Source organism: Ambystoma mexicanum, chromosome 14, assembly GCF_040938575.1.
Source record: "Ambystoma mexicanum isolate Mex_15411 chromosome 14, UKY_AmexF1_1, whole genome shotgun sequence".
Taxonomy (NCBI): domain Eukaryota; kingdom Metazoa; phylum Chordata; class Amphibia; order Caudata; family Ambystomatidae; genus Ambystoma; species Ambystoma mexicanum.
In genome coordinates, this window is record NC_090940.1 from 169,898,964 (window position 1) to 169,923,806 (window position 24,843).

Sequence of the window (24,843 nt, forward strand, 5' to 3'; positions counted from 1 at the left end):
AGGTTCGAGAGACGGGGATTTAATACACCCCGTTCAATCGGTTGCAAGGGAAGCCAGGTGGAACATGGTACCTTAAATGGAGAGGATCCTCCAGCGGGGGCAGTTGTTCCTGGCAGCGGGTGCAAGTCGCAGCGTCATCCAGAGGAAGAGAAGATCTCGTCGTGGAGGAAAGATGAAGGTCGTTGCACTGCCAGGGAAGAAACCAGCCGCAGAGTTCTCCGGTACAAAGGTACTACCCTTTCAGTTTGCGGTAGTGGTGAAAACGTGGTATCCCGGTTGCCGGGGTGCTTGGCACAGGCAAGGCGGCCACGAGATGCTCCAGGAAGACGAAAAGAAGGTAGACTGGTTATCCCCACCAGTCGAAGGAAGAAGACTCTCCGGGCTGGAGATCTCCTCTGTCGTTGGGAAAAGTGGTGAGACGGTTCAGCAGCGCTCCACTGGTGGTGTCATCGTTGCAGGCCGGCTCAGCTTCTCCCTCCTCGGATTCTTAGGTCCTGTGGTGACTTCTGAAGTTCCAGTCCCCAAAGCCCTGCTTTTATGCAGCATACCCCCATTCACGCAGCCTAGCTGTTAATCAAACATGCTAAGCGGTGATCCGGCCGGCTCACCACTTGGGCCAATCACACAAGAGTGCGACTTGAGTTACCAAGGTAACTCAGTCCAGGGTGCCTAAACCCCCTCCACACCGCCTGTGGTACCCAGACAGAGTGGCACCACTTTTGGAGGCTTCTGTGGAGAAGCCAGCCAAAAAGTGGAACAAAGGGCTCGACTTGGGTTGGAGTCCGAGAAGAGAACACAAACGCCATTTTAGAATCGAGTTCTGGCAAAAAATTCCAACCGGCGAATTAATATTAAATAAATAAACCGGCGGTATGTTCGAGGCTATAAGAATTAAATAATTAAAGTTGGTAGCCTCGAACAAATCCCATAGAGATATATTCACGGTCGAATATAAAATGTAGTATCCACTGCCACCAGCCAAAACTCGGTCAGGGGGGACAGAGACGTGCCCCCTCGAACAACAGAGGGGGCAATCAAATTGCCCAGACCAGTAAGTCCACAATATGATGGTTTGTACTGGTTTCTGTTCATAATTTGGGACTAGCAAAGCCAATGGTGACTTTACATGCCCTGGGAGACAGTAGTCAGTTCCAGGGTATGGAGTCTATGTTGGGGGGTCGCTACGACACTCCTGGGTTACGGCACGGAGGGTGCTGTGTAACCCACATAAAAAAACACATGAGACCCTATGGAGTAAAAGACTCCATAGCCCATAAAACACATGGAAAGTTAAAGGAACACCTCAAATCATGTCTAAGAGTGGGAGCAAAAAGAATCTCACTCTTAGCAGGAGAGAAAAAAATAAACCCCAAAAATCCAGCAAAGCTGCTGGGGGACTCACTAGGTTTGGGAAATTAGCCTTACAGAGAATTCTCCCTAACAACCGTGCCAGCAGCAGCATCCAGCCTTCTGCCACGCCCGCCTCGAACCTGGGGCACCTAGAAAGAAGGAAAGAAGCAAAGGTTAGAACAAGAATATTACCTGATTTCTTACCTGATCCCGGATTCATTGCATCTTCAAACCTGAGGAAAGACTTTGTTTTAAACGCGTTGCATCGCCAACAGCAGCGCCGCGCCATACTCACCGGTCCACGCAGCATCTCTTCGATCCGGCGCTGTCTTCATCTTTACATCGCCGAATTCCGGCACCTAAGGGGAACAAGAAACAACAAGGTGAGCAGAGAGAACAGACAGAGACAATCTCTTTAGCCGCCATATGCTTACCTGATTTTACCGCCGGAGGTATTATTCATCAGCACGCCACCTCTCCTTATGCCGCACCTGTGAGAAAAGGAGAAAGCAGCAAGTTTAACCCTGGGCATTATTTACCGGACAGTGTTGGGTAACACAGACTTTTACCAGAGCGCTTTCAGTTGTCAATCTTCTTATTGGGTCAAAGCTGCAAGATAAAAGAGGAATTGGACAGGAGTGAATTCCAGACATTTTGAACTCTTACGAACTATATACTTACGGCTCTTCGCCAGGACCTTTTGGAGTCAGGATTCGTCTACAACTCTTCCAATATCTTCAGGCCAGTGAAGTAACTAGTCATCAACGTGCCCCTGCGTACTTCCCAGGATGGAGGGCTCATCCTTCAAGGATATAAGGTGAGATTGCTGAGAGGGCACTTCAGTGGTGATTAGAGGGAAGGACAGTGGGGGTGCTATCACTTGAATCCACAAGTGGCTAAATCCATCTCTCCACTTGTAGGAGAATATTTCTACGAGTCAAGCAAACAAGAATTGGAGGGCAGATCCAGTCAGTCATCGCTGCACTACGCATCACGTGGGTGGAGGCCGCAGCAGTCCGGGTCCGACCGACGTCCCTGTGGGAGCCAGGTGAGCGTAACAGAATGCAAAGCCTATCTACAAATCCCCGCCTGGGCATTATGGAAACTTCAGAAACCGACCAACTGGCCCAACTATTGGGGGAACTTAGGGTGGAAGTGCACGCCGCTCGCCAAGAGACTAATGCCCTCAGAAGAGAACTAATTGTATCGAAGGAGCGCACAGATGATCTCGCCAGACAACTGCTGCAAAACCAAGCTGGACAAACACCCCTACCCGGGTTTGGGGGGAATCCAGCCCCAGTTTCATCAAGCAATCCTGTGCAAGTGATTTTACCAGGAAATATTCTGTTAGCTCCACCCGAACCCTTTGCTGGGGACCCCAAGAGGTTCGCCGTGTTCATGAACTTTAAAGGCAGATTTGATAGCCAGCAGTTCCTTGTCCGTAATGGCATAATTAATCTCTGGAGGTGAGAACTTTTTCGACCAGAAGGCCACAGGATGTAGCTTGCCGGTTTCCGGGTCTCTCTGTGAAAGGACAGCCCCCATTGCGAGACTGGACGCATCAGTTTCAATGACATAAGGGAGGTCTGGACGAGGATGTCGCAGGATTGGAGTGGAGGTAAATCTTCGTTTAAATTCCTGAAAAGCTTCTTCTGTTTCTTCGGTCCAAGTAAATGTTTTATTATTTTTTCGTAATAGTACTGTGATTGGGTGCACAACCTGAGAGGAGTCTGGGTAGAAGTTCACAAAGCCCAGCATGATTTGTACCCCTTTCAGAGACGTCGGTGAAGCCCATTTCAGAATGGCAACTACCTTGTGCACGTCCATTCTGATGCCTCTTGGAGTAAGGATAAAACCAAGAAACTCTACTTCGGTGATGTGAAAAAAGCATTTTTCAAGCTTTGCAAACAAGCGATGTTGACGGAGCTTGGTGAGGACTGAACGAACGTGCCTGACATCATCTTGTTTCGAGGCTGAGTATACTAAGATGTCGTCTATGTACACTAAGGCGCACACATCAGTTAACTCCTTTAAGACGTCATTCATGAAATATTGGAATGCCGCAGGAGCGTTGCATAATCCGACGGGCATGACTTGATATTCAAACAAGCCGTACTTAGTACGGAAGGCGGTTTTCCATTCATATCCCTTTCTGACTCGGACCAGGTGGTACGCTCATCGAAGGTCCAATTTGGTATAAATCTGGGCATCTTTAACTTGGTTTAGCATCTCAGGGATAAGTGGCAAGGGGTAGCAGTTCTTCACGGTGATCTGGTTCAATGCGCGGTAGTCAATACAGGTTCTCAAGTCTCCTTCCTTTTTCGGTACGAAGAACAAAGGACTGGCTGCGGGGGACTTCGAAGGACGGATAAATCCGTTTGCAAGGTACTGGTCTAAATAGGATTTCAAATGAAGGTTTTCTGGTTCTGGAAGAGCGTAGATCCTGCCGCAAGGGATTTGTGCACCAGGAACAAGGTCGATCTGACAGTCATTGGGCCTGTGCGGCAGCAATTTATTGGCTTGGTCCTTTCGGAAAACATCCTGGAAATCATGGTATTCACTGGGCAAGGTATTAGTTGCTCCTAGGGTTGATACTGCCCCTCCGGGAGTCATGGGGATACAGACGTCGGGTTTCTCCTCTTGGTAATAGCAGGCAGGGGAGCAGTCACCGGGGAAGGTTAATTTTCGTGCCCGCCAGTCTATCAAAGGGTTGTGAGCAACCAACCATGGCATCCCTAGTATTAGTCTGAACTGAGGTGCCTTGATGAGATCAAATGAAATAGACTCCCGATGTCCGCCCTGGCACAGCAAGGTTACCCTGGCTGTGCACTGGGTTACTGGTCCGGAAGCGATTTCTGTCCCATCCACGGTGGTTACCTTGTCCATAGTTGGCTTAGAACACAAAGGAACCCCCATCTCTGCTGCAGTTCTTGATCAATATAATTTCCAACTGCTCCGCTATCGATGTATGCTTCAATGGCATGCATTCTTGACGACTGTTGGTGGTTAATTAAGATCACTGGTATTGTAAAGTGCGAGGTCAGCAACTCTTTCTTCTCACTCGACAAACTGACCTCTACGTTTGTCGAGCTGAGTAGTTTTCCGATTCCTTAGCTTCATCCTTCTCTGTGGCCTCAACTGTTCTTCTTGGGGGTTTTACTGGACAGTCCTTCAGGAAATGTCCTGGTTTCCCACAATACAAACAAAGCTGTTGTTGTCTTCTTTTGTCCCGCTCTTGTTTTGTTAATGGAGGCTGTATCCCTCCAATCTGCATGGGTTCTACAGCATTTTCAGGTACACGGGGTGTGTTTCCCTTGGTCGAACATACACGGTCCAAGGGTCCGTTTTAGACCGGTCTGCCTTTCGGTCCTGCAACCGGTGGTCTAGCTGCATGACCAGATTTATGAATTCTGCACAGTCTCTGGGTGGATCAACCACCTGGGCTAAGACGTCCTTTAATTTGCCTCGTAAGCCTCAATGGAATAACGTGGTTCTTTTGTTTTCTGGCCACCTAGCTTCGGCAACCAGTCTGTTGAAGGTAGCAATGTACGTTAACAAGTCCTGATTCCCCTGTCGGAGGGACAGGAGTTCATTGTCTACTGCTTGTTCCTGGGTATGGCGAGCAAAAAGTTTTTCCATTTCTCTCTGGAACCCCCCAAAGTCATGTAATAGAGGATCGTCATGGGTTACCAACGCACCGACCAATCTGCTGCACTACCACTCAGGTATGATAAGACAAAAGCTACCCGAGCTTGGTTGTTAGTAAATGCTCCAGGCCTACAAAGAAAATGAAGGCGACACGGATGAATGAATGCTGCATACTTCCGTGGGTCGCCTGAGAACCTTTCTGGTGGTGCCAGGGGAACTTTTCCAGGTAACGTGATCTGTACCAGAGTGGGTGGTATGGTGGGGTTTTGCATCGTTGGATTGCTTCCAGGTAGAGGCGTCTGCCCTGCTTGTGATTGCAAGTATTGCCTGCTAATCTCTTCAGTGCATTCTTTGGTCACTATTAGGTCTCTCCGGAGGGGGAGGGCATTAGTCTCTTGTTGGGCAGAATGAACCTCAGCACGAAGCTCTCCAAGTAATTGGGCCAATTGGTCCATTTCTGATGTCTCCATGGCGCCCAGGTGGCTGTGTTATGTAGGCTTCGCGTTCTGTTACGCTCACCTGGTATCCACAGGGACGCCACCCACCAGGGTTACTCGCTGGTATGCTTCTCAGCTTTGCCCAGATGTGGTCTGCGGGGAAGGTTCTGCCTGAAAATACAGGAGGACTGTGTGCAAGGCTGACCGACCGGGGTAAGTATCCTCCCTCCACCCCTGTATGATTTCAGCCCCTCTGGGACCCTCTCCTCACCTTGTGGTAGAGTTAGGCCTTCTTTGCAGGGGCGCACTGTCTTTCATGGGCGTGTGCGGTCCAGTTACTTCACTGACGCCGGCCCGTTTGATATTGTTCAGGTAGGTCTTATTGCTGTTCTTTAGTTTTGTTGCTATCCTGCATGCCTTTCTTTGTTTAAAAATGTCTCTTTTTTTCTCCCTTAGGTATGCGGAGCTTCAGCGCGGCGAACTGGCTTGGTTGAGCCCCGCTGGTAAATGATGGCGTATTAAGAGCGCTATGATGCGGTAAGTAAGCGCTATGCGCAGCGCTGCAAAGTCTTGCCTTTGCTAACCTGTGTTTTCCTTCCTTGTAGGTCACAGTGTTCTTCAGCGCAAGTGGAATGTCTGGAGTGGTCCCAGCCAAGAGGCTACCAGCCAGGTAAGCCTTTTGAGCAGTTCGTAACTTGCAAATGTCTCTACTGCTTTCTTTAATGTTGCCTCCACCTTCCTCTTTCAGGTCGTTCTGTCCGGGAGGCGTGCATATTCGAGGAAGCTGTTCTCAGTAGCTGCGAGTGGCTAAAGATGAAGACTGCAGGTAAGATGCTGCTGCTAATGATGTTCCTTTTGTCTCCTTGCAGGTTCTGCTTCTCCGAGGTTCGAGAGAATAGCTGGACACGGTGAGCGTCACGTTGCAAGCTACAAAGTAATGCGAAGCGTGTTGTCTTGCTTGGGTGTGGTTTAAATAGCCCCAACAAAATAGTCCAGGTAAAGTAGTCCCTAGGCTGCCACACCCAAAACACTAGACCGCATAGCTTGGTTCTCTGGAACCAAGCTATGTGGAAGCCTCCATGTTGGCTGATAACACATTAAGTAGTTCCCAAGCACATGTTTTTCATGGTGTATGAGCCTGGCGCCATAGGTGCCAGGAGTGGCCCCAAGTGGGTTTTGGAAAAGGATGCCAGGATCTAGAGGCCCGAGTCCTGACTCCACCTGGCCAATGGGTTTGCCAGAGGAGGTTGTGAGCGAGGGTCGTGACAATCATGTTGACACCTCGGCTCGTGGCCTCATGCTGGGGGTGGACACCTCTCGCCAGGCTTGGCTTCATGCAACAAAGTTTTCAAAGGAGGTCCAAGATATAGTTCTGGACCTACCTTTTGATGGCAAAGAGTTGTTTCATTCTTCAACGGATGACGAGCTCACCTAGACTAAGGCAAACACGCAAACTGCCAAGTCTCTGTCACTCCTCGTGAAGGCCCCAGTCAAAGGTCAGAGATCTGGGCCCCTATCTCGATCCTCTTCAGGCTTTAGAGGGTTCCAAGATCGCAGGTCACGCAGGACTGATCCTCTGCCGGGTAACTCCCACCGGAGGCAGCAACATGGCCGTTTTTTCTCTCGGTCGTCAGCCTCCTCTTCAGGGACAGGTAGTCTCTCCGCTGAAATGTCTGCAAAATGAATTTTTTTTGCGCTTGCACGAGACTCCAGTGGGAGGACGAATCTCGTCTCATCTGGAGGTGTGGCAAACCATCACCGACCGGTGGGTTTTGTCCATCGCTCGGGCCGGGCTTCCACTTGCCCCTCCCCTTTACCCCACCCTTCAATCCTCCCTTTCAGCAGACGGGGACGCCCTCCCTCAGAGCCGAGGTCAAGAGGCTTCTAGATCTCAGGGCTATAGAACCTGTTCCCCTAGTGGAACGAGGGGAGGGCTTCTACCCTCATCTGTTTACGGTGCCAAAACCCAACCAGGCTGGCCTGTGCACCATTCTAGATCTTTCCCAGTTCAACCTTTCTCTTCCTCAAGAGAAATTCAAGATGATTATGCCCTGCCAAATAAAGTCCTCTCTTTAGAAGGGCGACTGGCTCAGCGTGGTGGACCTTCAGGGTGCTTATATGCATATCCTGATTTGGAGCCCGCATCGGAAATATCTGCGATTCTCCCTGGCAGAGGAGCACTATCAGTTTTGGGTGCTCCCTTTTGGTCTCAGCTCAGCGCTGCATGTCTTCATGAAGATGATGTCAGTCAATGCAGCTTTTTTAAGGCTGCAGGGTATTCATGTGTATCGATATTTGGACAACTGGCTTCTGCACAGTCCTTGTCCGGTGAAAGCCTCAACCAGTCTTCAGTCTCTCCTTCAGCTCCTGTTCAGTCTTGGGCTGTCGGTGAACTGGCGGAAATCCTCCATGACGATCTCTCAGGATCTGATATTCCTGGGTTTCCGATGGAACACGATCGACTGCAGAGTGTATTTGACGGTGGACAGGATGGCAGATCTGTTAACCACCTGTTAAGTCTTCATTCAATCGGAGAACACATCTGCCTGGTGGTTGTAGAGGATTCTAGGCCTCATGGCCTTGTGCGTGCTTGCTCTTCCTTTCACGCGTCTCAAGATGCGACTTACACAGTTGGCTCTTCAGAGCTCCTGGCTTCAGGCAGTGGACCCGGACACCAAGATGGTTCCGGTTCCATCCTGCATGATGACAGATCTCCTATGGTGGTCTTCTTCCAGCAATTTGTTGGTGGGTGCGCCTTTTCAGGAGCCCTCCCCTCAGGTGACCATTACGACGGACTCTTCCCTTATGGGGTGGGGCGCAACGATGGATGGTCTTCAGGTTTTCCGACCTGTGGTCGCCGCAGGACAGACAATTTCACATGAATTATCTGGTGCTCCTGGCGATTTTCCTAGCGCTCAAGGCCTTCAAGACAGGGATTGTGAACAAGGTTGTCCGCAATGCAGTTTCCATGTTTTACGTCAACAAGCAGGGGGGTACCAGGTCTCCTCCCCTTGTAGATCTAGCCATTCAGATTTGGGAATAGGCCATTCAGCACAGTGTTTGGCTGTTACATATTCCGGGCCAGCTGAATATGACGGCAGACTCTCTCAGCCAGCGAGCGGTAGTCATCTACGAGTGGGAGCTGAACAAGGAGATCCTCTCCAACCTTTTTCGCCATTGGGGCACTCCAGAAGTGGACCACTTTGCGATGTCATCGAACAGGAAACTTCCTCTTTATGCTTACAGGAACGGGCTCTGAGCTTCATCCCTGGGGGATGCTCTCGAGATTCTGTGGCACAATATGAGGGCCTACGCCTTCCCGCCTCTTCCTCTGATTCCCCGGGCGCTATGCAAGCTCAGGAACTTGTGGAATTGCAATCTCCTTTTCATAGCCCCATGGTGGCAAGCCAGATTCTGGTTTTTGGAGCTTCAGCATCTGTCAGTTTGCTCACGGATCAGGCTCCCGCTGGTTCCAGACCTGCTTCACCAGAGCGATCAACAGATGTTGCACTCCTGCCCACAATCATTCAGCTTGGCGGCCTGGTGCCTGAGTTCAAGTCTTTAGAAAGCTTCAATGTGTCCGCAGATAATATGTGTATTATCCAAGAGGCTAGAAAACCTTCCACCAGGTCTCAGTATAGGAGCAAATGGCTCTGTTTCTGTCACTGATGTTTAGCAAAAAAGCTGGACCCCAGAGAAGCCGACATCGGCACAGTGCTGTTTTTCATTTCTCATCTGGCAGCTTCAGGCATGCATGTTTTGTCTTGTAGGACCTATTTGTCGGTTATTGCTGCTTACCTGTCTTCAGACTCTTTCTCCTTTTCTTTGACAAACCTTGTCATTTAAAGGCACTTTACAGGTCCTTTGCATCTGTATCCACCTGTGCGTAACCCGCATCCTAAGTGGGATCTGAATGTGGTTCTTACTGCTTTATGCCATAGACCCTTTGAGCCCATGGCTATGGTGGATTTGAAATTCCTTTAATGGAAAATGGCTTTTCAAATTGCGGTGACTTCGGCAAGGTGTGTGAGTAAGCTTCAGGCCTTGTCGTTAGAACATCCATTCCTCACCTTTCACAAGGATAAGGTCCATCGGACCAATCCTTCCTTCCTTCCAAAGGTGGTATCCGATTTTCATCTGAACCAGTCTATTTCCTTATCAGTTTTCTTCCCAGAACCGGCCTCAGATGCCGAGAGGGTTCTGCATAATTTGGTGGTAAGGCGAGCTCTTACGTTTTATTTGAACAGAACATCTAATCTTCAGAGCTCTTCCCAGCTCTTAGTGACCTTCGGTGACCCAAAAGGAAAGCCAGCCTCGAAAGCAACTATCTCCCGATGGATTTTTCCTGTATTTCGGAGGCTTATACCGTTCAGGGCCTTCAACCTCCGAAGGGATTCATGCCCATCTGATTCGGGGCAAGGCAGCTGCCATTTCCTTCCAAAAATATGTTCCCTGGGAAACCATTGCCAATGCAGCTACGTGGGCTTCCTCATCAGCTTTTGACCTGAGCTCCAGGGCTGATGCTCAGTTGGGCAAGCTGTTCTCAGAAAGCTCTTTCAGTAAAGGAGTTCCATCCACCATTGTCCTGTAAGGAGTGATTGGTAATCTCCCAAAAGTATGGAGGAAAGGGGACGGGACGTACGTGTATAACAAAGTTACTCACCGTAGTGACTACCTTATCCTAGTCCATAGTCCCCTTTCCTCCATACGCCTGCCCGCCGTCCCCTCTAATAAGTATTCTCTATTTTTGCTTAAATGGTCTCAGACCTGGCGATAGAAAAGGACTTAAGGGCGATGCGCGGGGCGGAGCTAAGGAGGGCGGGGTTACGGCCGCGTGCGGTACCCTGCGTAAAAAGAGAAGGAGGACACATTTTTCAATGTGATGCTTTTTTACAAAAAGTGCTTAAGTCCCATCCCACAGGACGGAATGTCCCAAAAGTATGAAGGAAAGGGGACTATGGAGGGGACTATGGATTAGGAGTAAGGTAGTCACTACTGTGAGTCACTTTGTTAATCCTACCAACTTGGCTCACTCCTTTTGCCAAGTATAGGATTTGTTGTACTGTATTTTCTTCTTGGTGTGAATCCTAACTTTTAATATAACTGCTTGGTTCACTCTGCTGTAAGCAGTTATGCTTTCATGAAACTTCTCATTTGGGTGCGGTTCTCGCAGTATATGGTCTGGCTTTGTTTCAGTTTCTCATATGGGTACAGGCCTCAGACTCACAATGTTTGGATTGGTTTCTGTTTATGATTTAAATGGGTGCTTGTCCCAGACTTAGACTCCGTTTCTAGGGTTCCAGAACCTCTTACGATGGCCTCCGCCTTCACCCCTTGCTCCCCCAGACCTCCTGCATTTCTTCGGGGAACCCACGTACCTGTTTGCTTCCCTCTGGAAGGTACCTGCGTTTCCCAAGCGGCTGCAGCTTCTCTGGAGATTCTGGTCACGTTTGGGGCTTTGTTGCAGTCGGCAACGGCTTCCTTGATGTCTGCTTCTTCCTGGCGGTGTGTCCTTTCTGCTAGGCACTTTGCCGGTGCTCAAGGTACCCGGAGAAACCAGGTGGAAGTAATGTGAGCGGTCCTGGCCCCTGGGACGTTGCTCATGTTGTCCTCCTCCGCTTTTGGCTACCCTCCAGCTGGCTCTTGCCCTTCTCGTCACTACCTGGTTTGCCGGTTTCCTCCTCCTCGGATCCATCTCTCCATCCAACTCAGTTGTCTGATGTTTAAACTGCTGCAATGGGAAAGGGAGTTTTCTTTAGATCAACCGCGTTTCCTGGAAAAATAGAGCACTCTTTCTGCTTCACAATCGTGATCTTTGGACTCATGATCATCTTCCTCTTCTCAGTCCTTGAAGCTAGAATGTTCATTCTGTTTCTTTATAGTGATCCTTGGACTCCTGATCATCTTCTTCTTCTCAGTATATGTCAAAGAGTCAGATGTGAAATTTTCTGCATTTTCTAAATTTTGAACCCTGTTAAGTATATTAGATGGACTAGCTTGACAATAATAGATATTGGCCTTACCACAAGGAAGGAGGGGGGAATGGAACATTGGAGAGGGGTCTTGGGGTACTAATGCAGGGGCATACCGCGTTCTCTGAAGATGGTCAACCCTAATCCCATAAGGTGGTTCCTCACCCATGTGATCCTCCCTTGGTGCACCACCCTCAGGGGACTATTGTACCATGGTTGCACCGTCCGGGCCCCATGGGAGAGGTATCCCCCTTGGAGAGAAGGGACAACATCCTCAGATTCGTCTACCCGAATCATAGTGGCACCCATGTACCTGACAGAATGTATTCTTCACCTCATCCATAGGAATTCCATACGCTTTGGGGCCTAGAGTTATCTATTGCCATTAATCAGGGGCGATTGTGCCAGACTCATAAACCAAGCACCAATAACACTCATGAGCTTGATCAAGGCTATGCAATTATACACTACGCAATCAGTGCAAGAAGGCACAAACATGCTAATTCTATGCACCTTGAAGTGAAAGAGCAGAGCTAGATACCGGGGGGGGTGCCGCCTAGCAGTTATTCTGCTAATCACACCTACCAGTTAATGTTTATAGCAGAACTACCTACTGCTAATCTATCTAAGTAGAACTAGCAACCCATGCACTAATAGCACTTATGAACTTGATCATTGCCCTGCAATTATGCACTACTCTATCAGTCCAGGAAATGACCTTGCTTGCTAATCCTACACATCTGGAAATCCCTGTGAGCAATTATATAGAAAGGAACGTTCTAGCACTTATTCTTTGCTAATCCCAACTATCTAACATGTTCTCAATTACAGATAAGCCTTTTGTGGGAGTGTAGTCTCAAATCTCAGCACCATGCAGCACTGCAGGTAAGGCTTGCTTATCAAACAATACCATAACCAGAGAGAATGCCCTACTTCAGTGGCTCTGAAAAAATGAAGAAATGCCCCCATTGTATTTGGATAGGTTAAGGTGGTATCAGAGCCAGGACTATCCACTGGCTCAAATCTCTTGACTCATAACGGCTTTCAGATACCCAGATGCGCCACTACCATGTGGCTCCTCATTGAATGTAAATATGTTTATAGTATTGCCTTCAGTGTACATGTTCTACCCTTCCTATTTGGCGTGATACGTCCGGCACTGTAACTGTAACGCTCACCTGATTCTCGCAGAGGCGCCGGTCTTGACTGGGCGACTACCGTATCTTCAAAGGTGATGTGTAGCACCCGGTTGGCTCTTTGGGCTGGACCTCTCTGCACTGTATGCCTGACGTGTAGAGTAAGATGTCTGCAGATAGAAAATATGGGGTTAATGAACTGGGGTTATTGGGGTGTCCCTATCTCTTTCCTCTTCTCCTCTCCTGTAGACCCCCAAAGGTTAACGCTCTCACCTTAGGTAAGTGAATGCCGAGCTCTCCATCTGCCTCGGGGCAGGGTGCTGTGACCAGTTTCTTCACTGGATAGGTAGCGCAGGCCTCTTGACTTCAGAGGACTGCTGTCCGTCGTTTACTGCACGAACGGTAAGTTTCGAGTCATTCAAATGTCTTTAAAGTCTTTAGTAATGATGTCTCTTGTTTTGCAGGGTTCCGGCGATGGCGGATGACGGGCTGAAGTGAGTTGAAGATGGAGCCCGTGTGATGAATAGAAGCGCCTGGAAGCACGTAAGTAAGCGCTTGTTGCCTGCTTCACTGTGCGCTCTAACTGTCTTTTTATTTTGCAGGTACGAGTTCGGAGCGGCTGCAGGGTGCCGGAATACCCACTGGATTAGATGTGGAAAGGAGTAATGGCACGTGAGTATTAAAGTTCCCCAATGTCTTTAAACGCACCTTGTTTTGTCTTTCAGATGCGGGATGCAGCGCCGAAGGCCTCCGGAGCGTGCGAAGAGTTGGTAAACTTTTGTCTTTCAGATGCCGGAATGCTAACCTGTTCTTTCTTGTCTTTATAGGTGTTGCTGAAGACTGGATTCAGGATGGTAAGCCTTTGCCTTTCAGATGCCGGAATGCTAACCTGTTCTTTCTTGTCTTTATAGGTGTTGCTGAAGACTGGATTCAGGATGGTAAGCCTTTTTCCTTAGGCCCAGGACCGGATGCAGAAGACACGATGAGCGTTCTGCTGCAGAGGTTGCAGAATAACACAAAGCAAGATTCATCCACCGGGTGTGGTTTAAATAGCCTCCTGTAGTGCTTAGGTGTCTCCTTCCACAGCCACGCCTAAGTAAGAAAAGAGTTCCTGGTAAGAAAAGAGTTCCTGCCTTCCAGAAGAGTTCCAGTGTTCTGAATCTAGGGAGTGGCTCCAGCCCCACCCAACAGGAAAAGTAGTTCCAAACAGAAGAGGATCAGAGGCTCAACTGGCAGGCAAGTAAGCAGCATGGTCTGCTGAAGGTAAGTCCACCCAAGCATTATGAGCCCGGCGCTTCCAGCGCTGGGACTGGGCATATTTATGAGCCTGGTGCCACTGGCGCCAGGACTTGGTCCAAAAGGTCCCAATTGGGACTGGTTGGCACTCGGAACCTGGGTTATGGATCTGCTTCCAAGGGAGTTGGGAAAACCCTGACCTTTTGGAAGCAGAGATCATGACAGTACCCCCCCTCAAGGCCCCTCCCAAACTGGGCTTCTCCGGGGGTTTTGGCTTGTCAGGAAATGTTCGGTGAAATCTTTTGATTAGGCGAGGAGCGTGGACATATTCAGCAGGTTCCCAGGATCTCTCTTGGGGGCCGTAGCCTTTCCAGTCAATTAGGTAGAATAGTTTAGATTTGGAGATCTTGGAGTCCAGAATGCTTTTGACTTCAAACTCGAGTTCTCCATCCACTAGGATAGGTTTTGGAGATTTGGTTAGTCGGGTTTGAGGTTGCACGGGTTTTAATAGAGAGACGTGGAAGACCGGATGTATCTTCATGTGCGGGGGCAAGTCCAACTTGACCGCTACTGGGTTTACTATGGTAGTGATGGAATAGGGACCAAGGTATCTTGGGTTGAATGTGCATGGCCCCTTTAGAGATAGATATTTGGTGGATAACCAGACTTGATCCCCTACTTGATAGTGAGGGGCTTCCTTCCGATGTTGATCTGTTCCTTTCTTGTATTGTTCTTTAGCCCTTTGAAGGTGAGAAACAGCTTCCTTAAAGGCTTGGGTGATTGTAGAATGCAGGTAGTCTACTGCTGGTGTTTCAAGATCTTGGAGGGGATCCAACTCCGAGGTTCGAGGGTGACTGCCGTACAAAAGAAAAAACGGGGTTTTCCCAGTTCCCGAATGGACAGAGTTATTGTAGGCATACTCGGCTATCCAAAGGATATCTTTCCAAGTTTTTTCAGTTTGTTGCAGCATGCAGCGTAAATACTGTTCCAGAGTTTGATTGGTCCTCTCGGTTTGTCCGTCGGTCTGAGGGTGGTGACTGGTCGATAGTCTCACATCAATTTGAGCCGACCGACAGCAACTTCGCCAAAAATGAGAAATAAATTGACTACCTCGATCCGAAATTAGAACCGAAGGAAAACCGTGCAGTCGGACGATGTTTTCGAGAAATTCTCGGGCCAGAGTTGCTGCTGTTGGCAAGCCTTTGAGCGGAATGAAATGCGCCATCTTGGAGAATAAGTCCACGATTACTAGAATCGTATTGTATCCGGAGCATGGAGGTAGATCGGTGATGAAGTCCATAGAAAGCGTATGCCAAGGGCGAGGTGGGATGTCAATAGGGCGTAAGAGGCCTGCTGGTCTTTCCTTTTGACTCTTGTTTTGGGCGCATACTCCACAGGACATTATAAAGTCTCTGATATCTTTTTTCCAAGACGGCCACCAGAAGTAGCGTTTGATCTTTTCTGAGGTCTTGGCTATACCGGGATGACCTTCCATTAAAGAGTCCTGATAACAAGAGATTACTTTTTTCTGTAAATCTGTGCTGGGTAGGTATAATTGTTCTTGGAAATACAATAAGTTGTCCTTTACTGCAAAGTCCTTTCCCTGCAGATGCCAATTCTGTATGTCTGCTGGAGTTACAAGTTGCCTGGCTTTATCCTTAACTTCCTCTATGGATTCTGTGGCGATTACACCCAGAATTCTTTGTTCGGGAATGATTGGTACAGGTTTAGGGTTGACCAAGTGTTCTTCCACTCCCATCCGAGAAAGGGCATCGGCTTTACCGTTCTTTGTACCAGGTCGATAGGTAATTATGAAGTCAAACTCGGCAAAGAATAATGCCCAACGGAGTTGTCTAGAGGATTGGGCTTTTGCGGTCTTCAAATATTGCAGGTTTCGGTGATCCGTAATCACAGTAACGGTGTGTCGGGCCCCCAGCAGATAATGCCGCCAAGCCTTAAAGGCAGACTTGATAGCCAGAAGTTCCTTGTCAGTAATCGTGTAATTGATTTCAGGAGGCGAGAATTTGCGGGACCAACATGCCACGGGATGCAACTGATTGGTTACCGGGTCCTTTTGTGATAGAACTGCCCCCATGGCAAGGCTTGAAGCATCAGTTTCCACGATGTAGGGGAGTTCGGGGCGAGGGTGTTTTAAGATTGGTGCAGAGATAAATTTAGTCTTCAAATCCTGGAAAGCTTGTTCCGCCTCGGTAGACCATTCAAAACGTTTGTTTTTCTTTAACAAGGCAGTGATGGGCTGGACTATTGGAGAGAATTTGGGCATAAACCTGCGGTAAAAGTTAGCGAAGCCTAACATGCTTTGCACACCTTTTACGGAGGATGGTGATGGCCATTTGAGAACTGCATCAACCTTCTTTGAATCCATACGCACTCCGCCAGGTGATAATATGAATCCCAAGAATTCAACTTCAGTCACGTTGAAAACACATTTTTCCAACTTAGCGAAAAGTTTGTGTTGACGCAATCTTTCGAGGACCATTTTCACGTGTTTCCGATGTTCAGATTCCGATGAAGAATAAACGAGGATGTCGTCAATGTAAACAACAACACACACATCTATGAGCTCTCTGAGGACATCGTTCATAAAATATTGAAAGGCGGCCGGGGCATTGCAAAGTCCGAAGGGCATGACCTGATATTCAAATAGCCCATACTTGGTGCGGAAGGCCGTCTTCCATTCATCGCCCTCTTTTACTCGTACCAAGTGGTAAGCTCCTCTAAGATCCAGCTTTGTATATATGCATGCTTTTCTGACTTGGTCCAGGAGTTCAGGGATCAAAGGTAACGGATATCTATTCTTAACGGTGATCTGGTTCAGGGAGCGATAATCGATACAAGTTCTAAGGTCTCCTTCCTTTTTTGGAACGAAGAACAAAGCTGAAGAAGCAGGGGACTTGGAAGGACGAATAAACCCATTTGCCAGGTATTGATCCAGGTATTGTCGAAGGTGAAGGTTCTCTGGCTCGGTGAGGGCATAAATTCTACTACAAGGAGGAGTAGATCCAGGTATCAGGTCTATCTGGCAGTCATAAGACCTATGAGGAGGTAGAGAGTTAGCCTGATCCTTCCGGAAAACATCTTGGTATTCTAGGTATTCAGGAGGTAACTGGGGAGTCTCTGAAGAAATTGCGGCCAGTGCAACACCAGGTGGAGGGTGACAAGTAGAGACACATTCTGGAAACTGGACCGTTCTTGCTCGCCAATCGATCAGAGGATTGTGTTTCTCTAACCAAGGTATTCCTAGAATAATCTGAAACTGAGGGGCCTTGATCACATCGAACACGATCTTCTCATGGTGTCCATCTTGACTTACTAGCGTCACCTCTTGAGTGGTATGCGTTACTGGCCCGGAGGCTATCTCCGTACCATCCACCGTAGTGATGACGTCCTTTACAGCCTTGGGACAAAGAGTTAGATTCATCCTCAAAACCATTTCATGATCCACATAATTGCCGATGGCACCGCTGTCGACGTAAGCTTCAATTGCATGTAATCGATCCGGATTATCAGGGCTAATGAGGACCATAGGTATCACGAAATGCGAGGTCACGGAACTGGTTTTCACGCTCGGCAAGAGGACCTCTATTCTTGTCGGGCGAGGTCGTTTCCCTGCTCAGAGTTTGTAACTTTGGTAACTGCAGCTCCTACTGCCTTCTTGGCAGGTTTCACCGGACAGTCTCGAAGAAAGTGCCCTGAGTTTCCGCAATATAGGCATAATTGCAACTGTTTCCTCCTTTCCCGCTCCCTTTGTGTTAGAGGACCTTTCAGACCCCCTATTTGCATGGGTTCCCCGGAGTCTACTCCTTTGGAAGGAGTTGGCGGTTTGGAAAATACTCGAGCATCAAACTTGGAACGATCGGCCTTCCTGTTCTGCAGCCTGTGATCTATTTGAACGACCAAGTCTATATAATCCGAACAGTCTTGTGGGGGATTCACTACTTGGGCTAAAACGTCTTTGAGCTCTCCACGTAGACCTCTATAAAACAGCGTAATCCTTTTGTCCTCAGGCCATTGAGTTTCCACTATTAGTCTATTGAAAGATGCAATATAAGCCAAAAGGTCTTGATTACCCTGTCGCAACGAAAGAAGCTCATTGTCCAAGGCCTGCCCCTGTGAATGTCTTGCGAACAGTTTTTCCATACTAAGCTGAAAGGCTTGAAAATCATGGAGAACCGGATCATCTTGATTAACTAGAGGGATCGACCAGTCTGCCGCATTGCCACTAAGGTACGAAAGTACAAAAGCTACTTTTGCTTGATCAGTTGGAAAGGCTGCTGGCCGGCATAAGAAGTGCAACCGGCACTGATTGATAAATACTGCAAACCTCTTTGGGTCACCAGAAAATCGTTCGGGCAGAGCCAGAGGTACATTCCCAGGTAGGTTGATCTGCACTGGATTCATAGAGGATGTTGAAGGAAGATTTGCCCCTGATGCGGGTAACGGGGTCTGTCCGGCTTGTGACTGTAGCACTTGTCTAGCAAGATTGTCTGTTCTCTCCTTGGAAATAATTAGTTCCCTTCTTAGAGCATTCGTTTCCTGACGACCTGCATGCACTTCTGCCCTTAGTTCCTAGTATCCGAGGTTTCCATAGCGCCTGGGCGAGAGTTTTGCGGTAGGCTTTGTGTTCTGTAACGCTCACCTGATTCTCGCAGAGGCGCCGGTCTTGACTGGGCGACTACCGTATCTTCAAAGGTGATGTGTAGCACCCGGTTGGCTCTTTGGGCTGGACCTCTGTGCACTGTATGCCTGACGTGTAGAGTAAGATGTCTGCAGATAGAAAATATGGGGTTAATGAACTGGGGTTATTGGGGTGTCCCTATCTCTTTCCTCTTCTCCTCTCCTGTAGACCCCCAAAGGTTAACGCTCTCACCTTAGGTAAGTGAATGCCGAGCTCTCCATCTGCCTCGGGGCAGGGTGCTGTGACCAGTTTCTTCACTGGATAGGTAGCGCAGGCCTCTTGACTTCAGAGGACTGCTGTCCGTCGTTTACTGCACGAACGGTAAGTTTCGAGTCATTCAAATGTCTTTAAAGTCTTTAGTAATGATGTCTCTTGTTTTGCAGGGTTCCGGCGATGGCGGATGACGGGCTGAAGTGAGTTGAAGATGGAGCCCGTGTGATGAATAGAAGCGCCTGGAAGCACGTAAGTAAGCGCTTGTTGCCTGCTTCACTGTGCGCTCTAACTGTCTTTTTATTTTGCAGGTACGAGTTCGGAGCGGCTGCAGGGTGCCGGAATACCCACTGGATTAGATGTGGAAAGGAGTAATGGCACGTGAGTATTAAAGTTCCCCAATGTCTTTAAACGCACCTTGTTTTGTCTTTCAGATGCGGGATGCAGCGCCGAAGGCCTCCGGAGCGTGCGAAGAGTTGGTAAACTTTTGTCTTTCAGATGCCGGAATGCTAACCTGTTCTTTCTTGTCTTTATAGGTGTTGCTGAAGACTGGATTCAGGATGGTAAGCCTTTGCCTTTCAGATGCCGGAATGCTAACCTGTTCTTTCTTGTCTTTATAGGTGTTGCTGAAGACTGGATTCAGGATGGTAAGCCTTTTTCCTTAGGCCCAGGACCGGATGCAGAAGACACGATGAGCGTTCTGCTGCAGAGGTTGCAGAATAACACAAAGCAAGATTCATCCACCGGGTGTGGTTTAAATAGCCTCCTGTAGTGCTTAGGTGTCTCCTTCCACAGCCACGCCTAAGTAAGAAAAGAGTTCCTGGTAAGAAAAGAGTTCCTGCCTTCCAGAAGAGTTCCAGTGTTCTGAATCTAGGGAGTGGCTCCAGCCCCACCCAACAGGAAAAGTAGTTCCAAACAGAAGAGGATCAGAGGCTCAACTGGCAGGCAAGTAAGCAGCATGGTCTGCTGAAGGTAAGTCCACCCAAGCATTATGAGCCCGGCGCTTCCAGCGCTGGGACTGGGCATATTTATGAGCCTGGTGCCACTGGCGCCAGGACTTGGTCCAAAAGGTCCCAATTGGGACTGGTTGGCACTCGGAACCTGGGTTATGGATCTGCTTCCAAGGGAGTTGGGAAAACCCTGACCTTTTGGAAGCAGAGATCATGACAGTAACCCTAGCTGGACCTCACCCCACTGTATGTAACTAAGCTTTGCGACCCTCTTGCTGCCTTTGCGCCTGGCTACCCTTGGGTTAGGTGCGCATTAGAAATAAATAAAATACTAAAATACTAAAAATACTAACCTTAGCTTTCAACAAATGGTCAACCTATCCTCCTATTTCGTTAAATCTAATTCCCAAGTAATCGAAATACCTACCTAACCTAAGCCAATTTGCGTCTTTCTATCTCAACTCTCAGCTTGCAGGACTTAGTAAACGGCGGCCTAAAAACCATTACCGTTGTTTTGCTGACGTTTATCTCTAGCCCGAGTTCCTTGCATTTCCTCAAAAAGATGTCAAGCGCCAATTTAAGGCCCTTCAGGGATGTACCAAGTATTGTTGCGTCGTCAGCAAAAAATAGGGTTGGCCACCTCGTAGAAGCAATTCTAGGTGCGTCCAAAGCGCCCTGCTTCAGAGCATCCACGATTTCCTGGATGTAAAGAATAAAGAGGAGCGGTGCCAAGACTTGTTCTTAGCAAACACCCCTGTTTACATCAAAGGGTTTGGTTTGTTCCCCTCCTGTCCCATAACGGACTGATGCTGGTGTTTTGTCGTGAAGCAATTTCATTGCATCTACTAGAGGTTGTGGAACATTTCTGTTCTCTAGGACCTTCCACAAGATTTGTCTGGGCACTGAGTCGAATGCTGTTTTCAGGTCCACAAAAATAATGTATAACTTCATTTTAAGTAGCTTAGTGTATTTTTGGATGAGTAAAAACAATACAAAACAGTGGTCGACTGTTCCTTTACCCACTCTTAACCCCGCCTGCGCATTTGTGATGATACCAGAATCATCCACCACCCCTGCAATTTAGTTTGCAAAGTTTTGGAAAAGGTTTTCCCAATACAGTCCAATAGAGATAGAGGGCGGTAGTTCTCAGGCCACTCCTTGCCACCCTTTTTGTATATCGGGACAATTGTAGCCTGTCTCCAGGTACTAGGGACTGATTTAGTGCAGATAGCCGCATTAAAAACTCTGGACAGCACCGGGATCCAGAATGATGGTTCATCTCAGTAAAAGTCCCGCGTTATCAGGTCAGGCACTGCAGCCTTTCCCAATTTCTTGGAACACAAAGCCTCCTCTACCTCTTTGTTGGAAATATACAGTAGGAGATGGTAAATGCTGTGCTTTCACCGGAAATTGTAACTTAAATAGCTAGCTTTGCTACACAAGTGTCAATTTAATGATCAAACATACAGAAGTGCATAGTAAATTGCCATGCAACACTGCTTATTTTATGCCTTGTCATTACCTTTGTACCATAACCACACCCCTCGGGTGCAACGCTATCGATTCAATTACTTTTCTCCAAGCAGTTGATGATTATGTGTTTGGCAATCATTGTAATCCTCTGCTATTGACAGTGCTTCACTGCATAGATCACTGATGAGCAGTGCATCTCATCCAACTCATGTCTTTTCTTTGCAGCTCGGCGGATGAAAAGGGGCTCTACACCACAGAGTGTGTGGTTGAAAAGGTGCAGATCTTTGGATTCAAAAAGCATCCATCTTCAGTGACGGTCTTTGACTCCCGTAAGCAAATGTTTTCATCCCTGTAAATAGCATGACCTGCCACTTTAAGTGCTGTTCTGTACTATAAAGGATCCATCTACCACTTCATCATGCTTGCTTCTAGCAACGTTAACAAGTTAAGTCTACTCTTCACCATCCATTCCTTGATGGTCAAGGACAAGCAGCCAAAAATGACTGTTACTCAGAATTGGGGTGTTCAGGGTAAGACGCAAGTATCATCTTTTCCCTGTTTGAATCAGCTTGAAAAAGCTCAATTCTATCTCCCTGACACACCAGGCAGGAACCTGCATTCCTGTGGCCAAATACTCGTGGCCATTCCCAACCTGAGAGTATCCACCTGGGCAGGACAGTGGTTTTAATAGCTGGACCAAATCTAAGGGAAATCTCCCCCTTCAAATTAGAACTTGCCTAAACCAGTTTCTGTTCAAAAGCTAACCCCATGACACCTCAAGCACTGCTTTGACCTTTTCATGTTAACCGTAGCAGTAGGGGAAGCTAATCCCACTGGTCAGATGTTAAAAGGGACAGGTGGCCATGCCGTCTCCTGGACTAAGGTCCCTTCTAGTTTAAAACCCATCTTTTTTCCTGCCTCCTTGCCAGTATTTCTCTCCTTATGTAGGTAGTTCCTCCAAACCATATGATTCATATAACCAGGCACCATACCCCCATGAATACAAGGTGCTATGTTTGGATTGCAAAATATCAATTTCACACCCCTCCCTACCCCAATTGCATGGGCTGTGAAATTGATGAACCCCTGCCATTTCCTTTGGTGCCTTCCCCCGCCCCCTGCTCATATTATCCAGTGGACAGCCCAAGAACAACCATCACTCCCCCACCCCTTCTGCCTCACTTACACTCCACAGCCCGCTCACTTCCCACCCGCCCCTGCTCTCACCTTTCCTCTCCTCCCTCATTGGCCCAGCTCTTTCTGTCCTGTCAACTTTCAGTGGCCACATCTTGTGCAGAGGATGTTTTGCAGTGGATTATGCATAGCTTGTCCTCTGCACAGTACGTGGTACACACCAATTACAAGTATCAGAGGAGTACTCTGAAGCATGAATTCAGCAAAGATTTAGAACATTACTTACAATGTACACTAATGAAACAAAAATCACCCACTGTGTATGCAGACAGTATTTTCCTGGTCCACAATCTTTGCTCTTTCTTCCCTGGAACCCCAAGTAAGAGGGCTGTCTAGTCCTCCTACATTCACCACATGCATCTAGTGATAATAGAAGGGTTGGGAATTTGCTTCAATAAGAGGATTCAGTTGGTGCTAAACTTCTAGATCTTACCAGGGCCTGGCCTTATCTAGTGGGACATGACTTTGCAAACTGATGTACAGAATAGTCCTTGAACCTTTCCAGTGTTAAAGAAGCCGTGTGGTTAGGGCCTTCCGCAGCATGCAGGAGGTGCCCAGAATGTGGCACAGTGTTATGACATAAGTGTGAGTCATGCACACAAACGCCCATGTAAAGTCATAGGGTGTAATAGCTTTCACTATGTGGAAGTGTATGCTGTCATTGGGGTGGAGAGTTAGAGTAGGTTTTATTGGGCCCTTCCATTTGTGTCATCAGTAGGAAAGGCTAGGAAACTGCTTTGAGTATAGTGTATATCTCATCACAAATCTCTTGAAGGGGAAACACAGCAAAGGCCCTCTCTTAAGAGGAAATCCTAGAATTGGCATACATAGAGGAAGGGAAGTGGGTCCTTTGCAAGGACCTTGGTGTAGTTGATACATTGAACATAAGTCACAAAGATTGATGTTTCCAGCCGAACCTCTAATCAGTGGCGCTTTACTCAATATGTAATACCCTAAGAAGGCTTTTTTAGGTCAGCGTGAGACACCTGAAGGTGTCTCACCCGCTAGTCCACAGGGATCTGTCATCCAGGTGGCCAGGACACAGCCATCACTATTGGATCCAGTTCCTGGGGGTGGACCAGTGAGGGGGGATCACCTGGATGAGGAGTTTTCGGGGAGTGAAAGTGGGACACTGAAGGATGAGACGCGGTCTCCCCTTTACCTTAACACCTTTTCCCCATCCTACCAGGTAGGATACCTAGAAGCTCAACCACCCACCCCCTTTCCCGGCATGAACACTTTCTCACTGACAGTTCACCGTGAGCGACAACGGAGTGACACCAGAGCCGTATACCTGACATGTCCCAACACCCTGGTCAGGCAAAGTCAGGCAATTATTAATCATTACACACACCTGACTCCCATCACACTTACCTACACAGATAAAAGGTGGAGCATGAAAGCACACTGGAAGCGAGGAAAAGCACACGAGGAAGCAGCAGTTCCAAGATGATGATTTAACACAAGGAGAAAGGTGGCGAGACCGGAGAGGGTTGTAAGGAGAGAAGTGCCCTTGACCTCTAGAAACCATTACTTTCACAAACCTTGGAGAGTGAGAAGCCTAAGACCGGGAACTGGCGCTGATCTATCCTACCCTGTGCATCAACGGTATCCGGGGCGCTCCCGTGTTGATAACCCAGGCTGGGAGGAGCGATTGCCACTGTGGTACTGTCCTTGGCTCCTGCAAGAAAGCTATGCAAGTAAAAATAGCACAGCCAGTGAGCCAGAGAAACCGATATGTAATCAACTTGTGCATGAACCAGGTCTGGAAGCGGCAACATTGTATGAAGAAATCCCCAAACGACAAAGTTTGAAACGCATGTGATGAGAGGCGTGACCAAGGGAAAACTAAAGGTGTGAATGTACTTTGAAAAAGCCAAATAAGATACCAAGTACAGAGTGGTCTGGCGCACCACATGGGTGCTCATTCGAAGGTCTCTGTAAGGTATCCAACTGAATGGCAACTGCATTCTAAAAAAGGAACTTTGTATTGAAGTGGTCCTGCGATATGTATATAGTGAACTGCAATTGGTCCGAGACCGGCTCTGGGAGACTAATTGAATATGAAGAAGGGATCTGAGCCCGGCAGATGGGGATCCAGGGTGAAACATGTGTCACCCGAGAAGGTATAAAGGGATCTGAGCCCGGCTGAGGGGGACCCGGGTTGAACCGTGAGTCACACGAGAAGGAATATTTTTTAAATCATAAAAATGAAGGGATCTGAGCCTGGCTGAGGGGATGCAGGGAAAGACACCCAAATAATATAATTATAAGAAGGAAAGAACTTTCTATTTTTGTTCTGTACATCAGGCGCTCTGAATCAGGAGTCTTTGATGGAAAAGAGATTTGAGCACAGAAGGCTGGAGATGGAACACATCCTAGTGTCAAGGAAGCCAGAGTATGCGCTTGGTTCGAGTGAACAACCTTGCCCCATGCTGAAAACATGGGGAAGGGAGGCCAATGGTCCGGACATCGTAACTTATCATTTTGTGAACACCTCTATCTTTTTCATGAACATTTCCCCACACTATTTGTAAA

At 48.1% G+C, this 24,843-nt stretch overlaps 1 protein-coding gene across 1 annotated transcript in view; it reads left to right on the forward strand.

The window, feature by feature from the left end:
• Window positions 1–24,843, forward strand: part of GANC (glucosidase alpha, neutral C) — a 730,404-nt gene that overhangs the window by 692,164 nt on the left and 13,397 nt on the right. Inside the window, 1 exon segment of the mRNA XM_069638822.1 lies at window positions 21,337–21,440. Coding sequence (XP_069494923.1) covers window positions 21,337–21,440 — 104 coding nt within the window.